Below are 14,363 nucleotides of genomic sequence, written 5' to 3' on the forward strand. Positions count from 1 at the left end.
TTCTTTTTAACAGATTCACGTCTTCGTTTTTTTCCCTTCTACACTGGGCTCTCTGTGTTTTTTTTCACATAACTGTGTCGATGGCACTCGTTCCTCTGAATATCTGATTTTCTGGAACACAAACTTGGCCTCATCACTCCTCTGTACTGCAGCCGGGCGAGCGTGACGCATGGACACTGACAGGGCGCACACTTCTCATTGAGAAACGTGATTTTTGCGGCACAGTGTTGAGGTTATTTTAAGTTTTTTTGAGTGTGTTTTGTAGTGTTTTTATTTTTATTTTTGTCAAGGATGCTCGTCTCAACTTGGAATAGATGCTGTGCTGTGATGTTTCTCGTCGCTACGCTGAAGACGGGGACATCCCAGGTATCAGAGGCGCGCCCAAAGGCGAACTCCATCAAGCCTGTTCTGTTGGGAGAGACACCTACACCCGCTACAAACCGCTCCACCACCGTCCACAGCGGGGTCACCAAGAAATATAACATCCTTACGCAGGTAATTAATTCAATGAATTGCCTGAGGGCTTATTTTACGCACATTTACGCACAGCCTGAAATTGGTTATACGGATTACAGCCAGTGGAATAATTTATTTTAAAGGGTTATAAAACGATTCTAAACGTAGTGTTAACTTTATTCTAATAACCATGACGAGTAAAAATGACTCAAATCAAGGGCTTCAAGATAAGTGTGCGTAATTGTGCGGCACGTCTCCAAAACTGCGGAGTATCTTGAGGTGTACAAGTAAGAAATCCCCCCGCTCACTCACGTGTGAATCGTTATTGGAAATTGCAGGGATTGGACCCCTCATAAACCCTAATTGCCTCGCAGACCTGACGCCACAGTCGGCTGCAGCAGCGCACTTCCACAGTAAATCATCAATGCCAGAAATGTGAGAAAAAGTTAACACTTGGGGTAATTTTCTGTCTGGGTCTTAGTGTCATTAAAGTGGTCCAGACGCTTGCTGGGATTATGAGATTCTTACTGTGGGGCCTCTGAGGGATACTCTTACCGACCACTTAATACCCACTCAAAGAGTTATCAATTCCTGCTGTTTCAACAGAGTGCTATCACTGTAATTTGAGGGGAAACAGTGGGAGCAAAAAATGTTAAAGATTTGGCATAAAACATAAAAAGTGGTGAAGATTATGAGTGAGTTTTATCAAGTGAGGGGTTTCAGCTGTGCATTTACTGCTTGGCCGGGAAAGTGAAGTTCTTAAATACAAAATAATTCCTTATAAGAGGAAATTTAATCTGACTTTTTGGAAGATTGATAGTTGAAGATAGAAGAGTGGCAGGGTCCGCCAAACATAAACAAAGTAGAACAGTATGAAATTGTGTTGTCCTGTAAGAAGTGTTGTCAATGAAGATTTTTCTCTTCTGATTAAAATTTCTTCCCCACAACTACATAGTGCACCTTTAAGTTTTAATTAAACACGTGATTATGTTGAGCTCAGAGCTGCTGATCTTTCTGAGCAGCAGATGGCACTGCCACATCTCCATCACCTCCTCCCCCTCCACGGCAGCCAGTCCTCACATCATCTCACTAAAACAGCTGAATACTCTTTTGGCCCGTCGGGCTGTCTGTAATATCACTTGCAGCAGTGATAGCGTTGGATATCGGTGAAGCGCGCAGCAGTGCTGAGGGCAGCGCTCTGACATCCAGCTCAGACAGGAGAAATTATGGAAAAGCCACTCTCTCACTCTCTCCTCTGCGGAGTGTGGAGATCCAACCTCAAGCAACCCTGCCAGACCTCAATTTGAACGCCTGCTTACATCTTTGCCATCGCAATAATGTTGAGCGGTTTGGACGGGTGGACTGAGGGGGACACAGAATGTGTGTGTGTGTGCCATTCTGCTTGTAACAAAAGTAAAATGTCATGGTGTGTCCAAATGAAGATGGCTATGACAGGGGTATATATATGTGCGTGTGTTTGTGTGTGTGTGTTCTGGCTGCCAGGAGGTTTTCCAGAGTTGTAAAGTAACAGCCGCAGCTCAGCCTTGGCCAGACATGCGGCTTGACGCTGGCAAGCAAACTGCGCTGACCTTCTGCGTCTCATCGTAAAGTGGTCGTTTATGAGCAAAATAAATCAAAGATAACAAGTCTGCTCTCTTCATGAGGCTGTAGCGGCAACGTGTGGCATATATGTAGCATCAGGAGTGCAATACTTTGGATTTGTTAATCATAAAACAGAACATTAATGAGTTATTTTCTGCCCAACGTGGCTCACAGTAGGCACCCCAAGATATTTTCATCCCCGTCTGCGTTTGTGAAGTGAATTACTGTTGATTAAGGTTTGGGTGTGAGTTTGGAAAATGAGCTCAAATTTCTCCCCTGGCATGTGCATTATGGGAAACCTCAGTGCCGATACAAGCAGATTTATGGTCAAGCTGTCATGCTGCTGAGTTTGTTACAATCGGTGAGGAATAGTTGGCAGATGTTCACACCTCTGGAGAGTTCGCAGCGGTGTTCAGGATGTGTGAGCTTGGCAGTGTATGCGAGGGAGAATCTCAGTGATTCACCACCGTTTCCAGTTTTTTAACTGTCAAACACATGAAGAAACAACATTTTGACATGGCGTGAGGCGGCTCTTTGGGGGCCTGAAAATTGTCTCCGAAAATTACAAGAAACTTCCCCAATAATCACCCTGACTGGCTCACTTTCACATGTGGCAAATTATCGAGGGAGAGGGTCCAGCCACCCTGCGGAGACGTGCCTCCGCAGCAGGAAACAAGAGTGTAATTTGGTGTTTTTATCCATCAGTTTAGGAAGGCTGCTCAAAACCTTTTGGTTAGAGGAAGCATTTGACAGCTTAATGTGTTTTTATTTCCTGTAGCTGCTGACAACGTTTGGCGATAAGGGTGACATTAATCACACAGAAAAGCAGGGTCGGGTTCTGGTGATCGCTTGGCCAAACCGACAAAACCAAAATGTACGCCTCTCAGACCTTGACAGCCGGCGCTCGTGGGTGGCACTGTTGCCTCTTTGGAAGGGAACCAACAGAATCGGATAGCACGGCCGGGCAGTGCTCGCCACTGCAACCTCTGATCCCACAAGGGAGCCGACAGCGTGGCGGCATTCATGCGGTACGTGTCTGTAAAACACCAGCCGGCGGTCAGTCAGCCTCATCTTTATTTTATCCAACACAGAGATTACTTTAACAAGCTCGGCCTATAAAAGCAGAGCCACGTCCTTTCTCTCTTCGTCTCGACCCCCCTGTAACCTAAAATGACTGTTCAGTGATCCTAATGAGCTGAGAAAGAGAGAGAAAAGGCAGAGAGAGGTGTGAGTGCTTGTTAGTGCTTCAGTTTTCCCGTCCTGTGGCCTTTCCAGCCTGTGGGTCCCTTGGGCGCTGTGAGGGCCCGCACTGGAGCCATTAGGGGCCTCCAGTGGGAACCTCCTTTACTGTAATTGGACCTGTTAATGAGAGAGGAGACCCGTGCACCTCTCATTCCACAGGATTACACCTTTTAGGGCAGCACACATCCTAGATCACCATCAAGCGCTTTCCCCTCTCTCCTTTGATAGTCTTTGAAGAGAGCAGTCGTGTACGCCAGCCGTGTGCCTCCCTTCGTGTCCGATGAACAAGATCAACTGGAAATGTATACTTAACTTAAGGAGGGTCTCGTGTTTGGAGACTTTGGATCGTAGCACTCAAAGGGAATGTGGCCATAAACACATGTGTTTTGAGTGATGAAAGACGCCAAAGCCATGTTTGAAGACGTGGTCTGTATGAGTGACTTGTGCGCAGCCATCCCTATGTTATCCGATACCGGCTGTCTGTGCTTTCAGGGCATATGAAGTTTGTTTATTCAGTGACATCGTTTATTTGACTCTGTAAGGCCCCTGCCACTCATTAACGCCATTCACAGTTTCAGGTTACGAGCCTGATCTCTGAAGGTCAAGTGCAATCACGGCACTGAGCTCAGAATATGTGGATGTGAAGAAGTCCTGTACTACAGCTTTAATGTAGATTTTTGTGCTTTTGTCTCAGACGAAAACAATGGAAGCGCCACTCATCTTACACTGTAAATGATTTTGGGCTGTTCCATCTTTAACTGGTGCCTTAAATTTGTAAGTTAACGAGTTCAGAGTCTTTGTTGAAGTCTTCTTTTTATGTGAAGCCGATTGTAAAGTTAATTAAACTTAATTAAGCCCAAAATGACGTCCTCAAATGTCTTTTTGTGTCCACAGCCCAAATATATTCAGTTTACTGTCATAGAGGAGTAAGGAAACCAGAAAATATTCACATTTAAGAAGCTAGAATCAGAGTTTTTTTTACTTATTACTCAAAACCGGTAGTTGGCAGTTAATTTCATAGGTGACGACTAATCATTTAATCATTGGAGCTTTATCAATACCCTTAAAATATTAAGTTGGATCAACGTCTGTTTAGTCACACATTTTCTCAATTTGAAGAATCGAATAACAGCTGCAGCTGCTCCTCTTGGAGCTGCTTTGTTCCATCATTAGTGCAAAGACGATATGTGAAACTGCTCCCAGTAAGTATTATAAAAGAGTTCAGTAATGACCTTCATCGTGGTTTGCAATGTTTCATGTGAAAACAAACAATCATGACTTCTCTTAAAAAGTATTAGAGACATGTAGCACGTTTCCATCATTTATGTATACTTCAAACTTAAACAAAAAGGATCCCACAAGAGTTTTAACTCTCAAACAATGCATGCTGGGATGACTGTAAAAATGTTCATCATGCTTCTTTAGAAACTTATCAGAACCCATGTTTAATTCCTGGTCTGAAAATTAAAAAAACAATTTTTAAGTTTAATTAAAGCAACAATGTGTAGAAATGGGCATTTTGTGCAAATTGGTGCCCCCCACAGTTACATTACAAATTACAAATCCCAGGTCTGTAACAATTTGTCCCACGTAATGTAGGTGCTCTCACTGAAGTTACACAGATCAGAAACAAGTGATGGGGGGCGGAGCGGCTGAGACAGAGACACCATTCACCCAATTACAAGACACTGTACCATCAACATGATTTTGAAGCTGTTGTTTAAAGGTAAAAAAAAGTTACATAATGTTGCTTTAAGTTAATGAGAAACGATTGATTGATCCCTGTAAATTCCAGTATGATTTTTTTACAGTGTACGCACGCAGTCTGTAAGTCAATGAGAGGGTTCAAAGAAAACATTAATAAAATTGGGGAAAAGCAAAACAGGTTGAACTTCCCTCACAATCTCAGTAAGTTTAAACCCTCAGACTCAAACTAAACAGAGCAGACATTCCTTTTTGTTATTTTTAAGCATTACAGAGCACTTCCATCGAATTATATCAGCACTCTGGAATGACTCTAGAGAGGTAAATAAGGGACCCAAAGACCAGGGGGGAGGGTTCAAAGCCCTGTATATCCTGCAGTAAATCCCTTGTAGATTGTTGCTCCCGCACACTCGAGGTTCCTCTTCAAAGCCGCGGCGCTTAACCAGCACGAGAGCAGCACGAGACAGGGCCGGGGGCTTCCCTTATGGCTCTGTCTGTCTCTTCCTTTATCGTCTCACCAGCATACCAAGAGACAATTTTGAGCCCACTTCCTGCGCAGGATCCAAGGCTGTGCTTTTATGTGTGAAGGCCATCTAGGGAAAAATAAGGGAGCAGCAGAAAAAAAAGATGCAAGATGAATGAGATGCATCCCAAATGTAGCGCCGTTCCTCAGAAGTTGCATATGAGGCGTTTTAAAACATGACAAGATAAGGCGAGATTATCAGCCCTGATTTGAGGGTCAGCCTCGTATCATTGGGTTTCAAAGGGCTGTCTCGAGCCGTGATGGAAGAGGTGAGCCCCGGCCTTTTTTTTCTTTTACTCCCTCCCTCCATATGCAGTATGCACTGTAATCGATCCAAGCCTGCTGGCCAGAAAGACAGATAGGAATCAGAGCAGGTAGTATGAAGTACTACTGCACGTGGCCGAGCCCATTTGTCTTCATATTAAGATAACAGCATATTTTTCATGTCAGGGAAAAAAACTCGCGCTGCTCTTTTCTTGGACTTCTCCTCAGAACATATTTTCAGCATATTTCCCTCCTCAGCTGTGACAAAACCAAAAGTCCAGGGCGATGTTGGCCTACATACGATGTCGACACGAAAACAAAAAACTGAGCCTCTGAGCCAGATGAGGCTGATCTTTGACATTGGAAACAATAGTCTGCCAAATACAATCCGGACTTGATTCTGAACAGTCTTTCTCAGTGGGGGTCGGTCAAGAATGAACATTCACTCTCAAATGGGTTATCTCTTTCTGTGTCGAATACTCCACCGTCAAGAAACAGTTACACAATTTAACTCCCTCTAAAACTAGAAAGCGATGTTTTTACATGATGGAAATTATTGAACTTTGATGGTGCCACTGGGCATATTGTCGAAGAGAGAGCCAGGCTAGCTCTATCCCCCTTCTTCCAGTCATTATGCTAAGCTAGGCTAATTACAACTGTGCTCTCGCTCCATATGTAATGCACAAAAATAAGAGTGGTGTCAATTTACTTATCTTAGTCTCTGCAAGAAGGACAAAATGTCAGTCTATCCCTGTAAGATGATTGTTTTTTATTTTTATTTGTGTTTTACCTTTATTTTACCAGCAATATTACCATTGAGATTCAGAGTCTCTTTAACAATTACAAGTGAGCAAAGACAGCAGCATAAAAAGTTTCACAGAAAAGAAACAAATAATCAGCAAATGACATCAAGACAATAAATTAAGCTGTCTTCAGTAACAGGACATGCGCAAATAATCCTATTTTTATAATCTTCCATAATCCATAATCAGTTTTAAAATGTCGCTGTATGAAAGATGATGTCAGATTGTATGGGCTACTACTAGTTTGTGACTTGCAAGAGAGAGTTTAAGAAAGGAAAGGACTCCTACTTTTCCCATAATGCAACTCGATTGCATCTATGTATATAAGGTCCTTCTTTTTTTGATACATGTTTTCAATTTTTTCTTAATTCAAAAAAGATAACCCATATGGAATAACTGGGTTAATTTCTCAGATTTAAGAAAGTTCCTCCGGCACCACAGAAGTCATTATTCATCTTTGAGTCGAGTGTCCCTTTTTTTAAAGTAAAGCCTCTGAATGTCCTTGAGAACAATTCTTAACACAGTAGTAATTAAGGAAAAGTTACAATCCATCAAACTCTCGGGCTTTGTTACTTTCATCAACACATTAAGCATCTGCTTTATGGGAATCTGTCATAATGATTAATGAGCATTCCATTTAATATTCCTGCTCATTTTTCTGTGCCTGTATCATTGCCTCCATGTGTTTCCAGCCTGAGAAAGTCACTATGGCGCCCGTCCAACGAGTCTAATCTTGTTCGCTTTCTGAGGCACATCAAGTAACAACTTCTAAATGTGCTGAAATACTGATATTTGTCGAGAGTTGATTTTAACATGTGGCGTACACTCATGTTTGCCTGCTCTCTTGGACATGGCAGCCCCCCTCTCAGCTGACCTTCATACCCTAAATGGAGTTTGCTATTTATTGTGGCTATAATGATTTAACTCTGATTGAAACCCCGTCCTTGTTCGTTCTCATGTTTATTGCTCCATGTTTGTCAGTGGTAAGCCACACTAAATCAGATCTGTCAGTGCAGTGCCAGCTAAATGTGGTTGTGGTGCCGGTGGTGGTGTGCCAGCCAAACATGTTGTTCTAATGTCAGTCAACACTGGACGTAATTTACACAGTTAGGATCCATATCCTGCGACGTTCTCCAGATCTGCATACTTGAATAGGTGTTGTGTTGTGAGAATGTCTGACAACTCAGTACATCCGCTCGAATAACAAAACCTTGAAATCAAACCGAAAAGGCTTAAAATAAGATAAAGATGTGCAGGAATAGGAGAAACACAGCGGTCTGACCTTTGTTGTGTCTCGCCCAACGGATGTGGACTCGGGCCACAGTACTGACGCTTCCTCGCAGCTGCTCAAAATGTACCTCTCTCTTTGATGAGTACAAATGTGCAACATTATTCCAGTTGTCTGAAGAGTTCATTTGATTTGTGATACGATTTATGTCAAAACTCCTTTGCTCCTGCTCCAAGTCTAACAGGATTTGCATGTGTAAGGAATTATATCAAGATAGCCGTTCCAGTAAAACTTCCCATTGGTGCTCACGCTTGTTATGGAAAGAGTGAGCTTGGCTTTAATTGTGCTTCTCACTGCTAGGGACAGTGGATGTTGTGTTTGTTAAGGTGGCAGTTTTTCTTGCGTGGTCATTTTCAGTGCACTTATGGGAAAGAAGACTTAAAGCTTTGTTGGACAACAGAATATGTCTCAAACTTTCGGCGTAAAAACAAGAAATACAAAAGCAAAAACAACGCTAAATTGCCTATAAAGGAGTATGATTAGCTACAGTAATCACCCCTCAATTATGTCTGTAGACTCATTAAGCCTCTGAACACTGAGAGACATGGAGAGAAATTGAAGTGGTTTTTCTTGGTTTGGAAACTCTAATAGCTCTATTGTCTGGGATCTGAAAAAATGACCACACCAGTGAGAGACATGTTAATCCCTACAACATGTTGTCCACTAAAATTGGGTGCAGAGGGACCACAACTTGTAGTCAGTTCACCCAAAACAAACAAGCAACATATTTTCCTACTTACCCCCAATGGTATCTGGCCTTGCAGAGACGTTTGGCTTCATTTACAAACGCTTTAATCTCTGCGTACCGCCAAGGCAGGGGTCTCACCACCTCAATACAGTAAGGGTGAATGGCATTTGGTTTTCATGTCCAAAACATCAATTGTTAGGTTTTATAAAACTTAAAAGCAATGTGCCTCTCCAGAAATGAGTAAAATTGTAGTTCTCAAACTGTAAATGAGTAACCGCGCGGGAAATCTTTAATTACATATAAAGTTACTCTTACAATAACTAAAAAAAATGACAGTTTAAAATAAAAACACCTGGTTTCCCTCAGAATTTCTCTCTTGAAACAGTGGGTTTATTTACATGCATATATGTGTTGCGCTGATGCAAATCAAGTGCACACAAATACACATAAAATAGCCTATCATTACATATATTCTTGGATTGAGTGCCTCATTGACAAAGTGCACTGCTGTTAAAGTAAAATGTTTTCGACCATGATGAATTGCAGTCGAGTTTGGCGTTAGTTGAGTCTACCTCAGGTCCTGGTGTTGTTCCAACCGAAATTTTGCACGGCAGTTTAAAGGTGCAAAGAGACGGAGCTGGAATCGCAGTTTGCAAGAGCTAAAATGAATTTTTCATACACTTTAAAGCGTTGTGTTTTTGACGCAGTTTTTTGTAAACATTAGAACAAAATAGTTTATTTTGAGTTATTGTAAAGTGAGAACAAAACCAAACATTGCCCATCGAGAAGTCCTACAGTGTTGTTTTTTGGGTTTTTTTTGCTAAAAATGTTATATAGTCCACCTTTAAAGAAGAACGTCTGGACACACCACGGCCCTGTTTCAGTGGGGTTGGTCCAAAGACCTCAAACCTGAACATAACAAGGGTTTTTATGTTGCTTGTTAACTTCTACAATTTTAATTTTGTAACCTGTGGTGCCTGGAATGTGCACTCAGAAGGAATGCAGTTATCGTGTTTGGCCTGGGTAAGTAGGGGTTTGCTGGGTTGTGAGTTGTGGCCAACAAAATCCACTATGTTCCCTCTCTTTAACAACTTGCAACACAGCACTCTTTTGAATTTGGTCGAACTTTTGCGGACATAGCTGATGTTTTAAATTAAATGAATCTGGGAGGATATTACACCATCCCAAGACTACTCATTTCTGAAAAAAGGGACTGTTTTATGAGATGTTAAATGTTTGTCAGGATCAATGTGACTATGCTGGAGCTGTGTCCACCAGTCAGTCCGTGACTCTCCAGAAAGTGGACTCCTGATATGTGCCATTCTGAGCGACATAATTTAGGGAATAAGTTACATTTATGCTCACGTGTGTCCATTTTTCATATTGTTAAATCACCCTGACGCAAATAAATCATGAGTCACATATCGAAGGCAACAATCTCCCGTTAGTCACAAAGCTTTTCTTTCAGACCTGCTCACGCTTGGCACTTTAAAGCAACCGCATTGGCACCAACATCGCATATTCTTGATTCTTATCGACAAACCTGCGGCTATCACGTAATAATGCAGTCAAGTGTCAGGCACCACACATTCCTAAGAGGGGTAACCCCTGGTTTACAGGTTTTACTTGGCAAGAGCCGTTGATCATTATCACTGAAATTATGCTCGTTTTTAAAGATGAATGTGCTTGTGCAATGGAGGATAATTTATAAATCCAGTAAATGTTCTCACAGATTGAGTAAATGCATCTGTTTCCTCAGCAGGTGTATCCATGCAGCAACGATAAGGAGTGCAGCGTGGGAAGCTACTGCCACAGCCCTCAACAGGCTCCCTCTCGCTGCCTCACCTGTCGCAGGAGGAAGAAGCGCTGCCATCGAGATGCCATGTGCTGCCCTGGGAACCGCTGCAGTAACTGTACGTGCCGCACACACAGCTTCAGCGCATGTCAGCTTCAGTTATATTGTGGCTGCAGGGTTCGATTCAGAAATTAGATTTCTTGTCTTACGCAGATGTTCTGGAAAAAGTGACTTGTTCCAGGTCACTGAACAAACTGTACCACAGTATGTAGCCCAGAGATGTAGTGAACGAGCCAACACATTTAAATAATGTTGAACACATGCTTTCAGACAGAATCCTAAACTAGAGTTGAGCTGTATTAAAATGATGTCCAGAGGTTAGGAATCACTGGTCACATTTTAAAAGGTGTTTTTCATCAATAAATAGCATATCTTTGTTATTTATATATATATATATATATATATATATATATATATATATATAAAATGTATATATTTATATTTTAACTGACATAGCTGACCTACACATATGTATGGTTACGCGCCTTTAAAGCTGCAGTTAGCTCTGAACTAAAACCCATCAGCCTGAACAATCTGTTCTGTACTTTCTTGACAAAATCAGCAGGGTTGGTATTGCTTTCTGCCATGTTTATATTTCTGTCTTCTTTTTCTGTCTGCAGATATTTGTATCCCTATCTCTGAGAGCGTGCTCTCACCTCACATATCAGCTTTAGATGAGCACAACAAACTCTCCACCAAAGAGCAAAGCTGGAGGAAGACTGGGAAGGCACACACTAAGCATTCTCTCAAAGGTAAGATTTGATTGCGTAGCTCTGCTGTTATGTTTAAAGGAGACATATTATGCTCATTTTCAGGTTCATCGCTTTATTTTTGGTTACTACTACAATAGGTTATATGCTTTAGTGCTTAAAACACACATTCATTTTTTCACCCTGTCCGGCACCGCAGCATTATGTTCCCCCTCTGTCTGAAGCTCCGTTTCAGCTCCTGTTTCTTTAAAGCCGTCTCCTCTGATTGGTTAGCTCACACATGCCTGACCCAGCACTGCTAACAACAATGGAGCAGCTGAGCTAAATCAATTATTAAGTGCCAAAATAAATTGCAAATGTGTGACTCTGTGATGTAGTACGATGTCAGGGAATTTAAGCCGGGGCTACTTACGAAGCATTTCATGAGCAGTGTTTTCTTTGGGAGATTGGAGTTTCTGTTGGTGCGAACCTTTTTAACCTTCAAGATCTTTTACATGCAGAAGATCCAGTATAACACACATGAAGAAAAGGGAGAAAAAAAAGAAAAAGCACAATATGTCTCCTTTAAAACCTGCCATGTCTAAACGCCTTCACTCTTGTTATTTTCTGCTGTCGTCCTCACTGAATCTGGTCTGGGTGGCTGAGTCTTTCAGTTGCTGGCTGTCTGCGTGTCCTACAGAGTTCATGGGCGACGCCAGTCCACAAACTATGTTGATAATTACCCCTCTCTGCTCATATGTCAGTGTCTGAGAGCCCAAAGCACAGCATGGGGAGCGTAAGAAACCACAATGCCCCTGCTGTTTTCTGCACCTACATAAAGCCGTACAAACACTTTCATTGACAGCACACATCGCATTATACGCAAGTGTAAACCACAGAATGCAGGTTTGGCACGATTATAGCTAATAACTCTTGGAGCCCCCTGCTCAGTGTTCATGTCACCTTATTTAAGTTAACGTACGGGCCCATCCATAAAGCAATACGTTTAATGAGACAGTTAAATTACTCAACTCTAAATGCACCCTCAAGACAGCAGCTGCCATGTTAAAATCAATGTGAAAATAGCAGCAGTGCTTAAAGTTGCTATAAATAAGACCATTTACTTTTATTTGTGCTCCACTTGCTCCCTCTCCTTAAACATTATTACATTATAATGGCCTCACGCAAGTCGCTGCTTGAGGAAAAATCCAGCGAGAGAATCAGTTAACGCGGTGAACCAGCGGTCCATCACGCTGATGGTTGGAACTTCTTATTGAAAAAACTAATCAGCAAAGTGTGGTTTTGTCAGCGATACAGGATGACTCTGCTTGAACGGTGAAGCAGCTTTTGGCACGAGGTGATACACATTTAAAATAGCAAGAAAAAAATCTGCATGACTAAATTGTACTAATTATGCATTCATTAGAGTAATGCTGCCAAAGTAGCAGGGCCAGACCAGATGGGACGATATGGTTAATAAACAGAATAAGCAATCGTTTGCTTGATTTACGTTGAAAGCTCCATGCCGTTCCTTTGTCTCTGACGTGACCACACATAACGCAATCTGAACTGAAACGTGAAGAAAGGGTTGCATAAACCTATCCGTATGGAAAACATAACAGCTTAATGAACAATAATGATACATTTCCGTTGCTTTATTTAACCGGAGCAGCATAGCTCCAAGATACTGGATGGTTACGATTTCATGCAGCTCTTGATGAAGATTTTTTTCTTTTCTTTCTATATGCACACTCGATATACTGTTTGGAGATTTGTTGTCTGCTCAAAGCAGCCAGAATAAATGCTGGCAAAGTGCATTTCTGCAGAAAACCACAGATAAGTTAAAGCTTTAAGTGTCTTTATGTTGAAACTATACACTTCTTTTGGTTCAATGTTAAATGTTTCCCTCGTCACAATGTCGTGCTTATGAACGGGTTAGATTTAGGCCCAAAAACCACTTGGTTAGTGTTAGGAAAATGTCATGTTTTGGCTTAAAATACCTGTTTTGCTCGCCACAAACACTGCTGGGAATTGTCCTGATGTCTTGTTTAAAAACACCCGGTTTTGACGCCACAAACATGGCTTCACCACACCGTGACTTCCTGTCCAAAATATCAGTTTTTGTGACCACAAACACAGCTGCAGACTGTCCCGCGGTCTCATTTAAAATATCCAGTGGTGTCACGTTTATAAATGTTTGAACACTGTAGTCCCACATCAAATATTTCCAGTGGTTTCACTGTGGTCCACCACTGTACCCTCCATGTCCTGATATTAAAAGTCAGGTAATTAACATGTTATGTGAATGTGATGTTACACATTTTGTGGAAACGTGAATACAGTACGTAGCCTATGACATTTTTAACGTATCAGTGGTTTGCAGAAACATTAACTGCTAACATTTTATCCTAGCGACTGGGCTGGTCTACTGGTTCGAGACTGATCAGTACTGTTTCTTGTCTTCATCTTTTAGGTCACGAGGGCGACCCTTGCCTGCGTTCATCCGATTGCTCGGAGGGCTACTGCTGCGCCCGCCATTTCTGGACCAAAATCTGCAAGCCAGTGCTGCAGCAGGGAGAGGTGTGCACCAAGCAGAGGAAGAAAGGCTCTCACGGCTTGGAAATCTTCCAGCGCTGTGACTGTGCCAAGGGCCTTTCCTGCAAGGTGTGGAAAGACGCCACCTCCTCGTCCAAGTCCAGGCTCCACATGTGCCAGAAGATCTGAAGCGGAGGCAGCTGCTGTCGGCGTAGAGGCCTCTGTGTCCATCTGCCAGGGAAAGTTTTTGAAAGGATGGGTTGTGGCTGCATTGAAAGGAGTAAAAGACAGAGACTAACAAGAGACAGAACAGACAGTGTGGGTTCAAGCTCGCTAATCGGCAAGCCGAGAGCAAATGGGATTGCTTTAATGTGTTTGCTGTGAGTGGTCCATCCCTGAACCCACATACAAACACGCACCATCACACACACAAGCATACACACACCTCATGGGTTTGTGAGATCAGTGAGCTCATGGACAAACTTTTGACACATTCTCATGACATTCAGGGAGCCACAAAGTTAGCCAGTTGATGCTGATAGGTGTGGACAATTTTTAATGGAGACGACAGACGTAGCAGTCTTCCATCAAGCTTCAACTTATAATAATAAGACAAGTAGACTATTTACAGACAAGCCATATTTTTACTGCGCAGTACAATCTTTACCAAACTCCAGTGTCAAAGATCAGATGTGGAACATCCTGTGTTTCATT

The 14,363-nt window shown here is 42.2% G+C and overlaps 1 protein-coding gene across 1 annotated transcript; it reads left to right on the forward strand.

Annotated features, from left to right (window-relative positions):
- Window positions 1-291: 291 nt before the first annotated feature.
- On the forward strand, window positions 292-13,838 carry dkk2 (dickkopf WNT signaling pathway inhibitor 2). The gene is made up of 4 exons (XM_073478226.1): window positions 292-495; window positions 10,333-10,483; window positions 11,046-11,177; window positions 13,588-13,838. The coding sequence occupies exons 1-4, from the start codon at window positions 292-294 to the stop codon at window positions 13,836-13,838; spliced, it is 738 nt and encodes a 245-aa protein (XP_073334327.1).
- The last annotated feature ends 525 nt before the right edge of the window (window positions 13,839-14,363 follow it).

Source organism: Pagrus major, chromosome 1 (genome assembly GCF_040436345.1).
Source record: "Pagrus major chromosome 1, Pma_NU_1.0".
In the NCBI taxonomy this organism is placed as follows: Eukaryota; Metazoa; Chordata; class Actinopteri; order Spariformes; family Sparidae; genus Pagrus; species Pagrus major.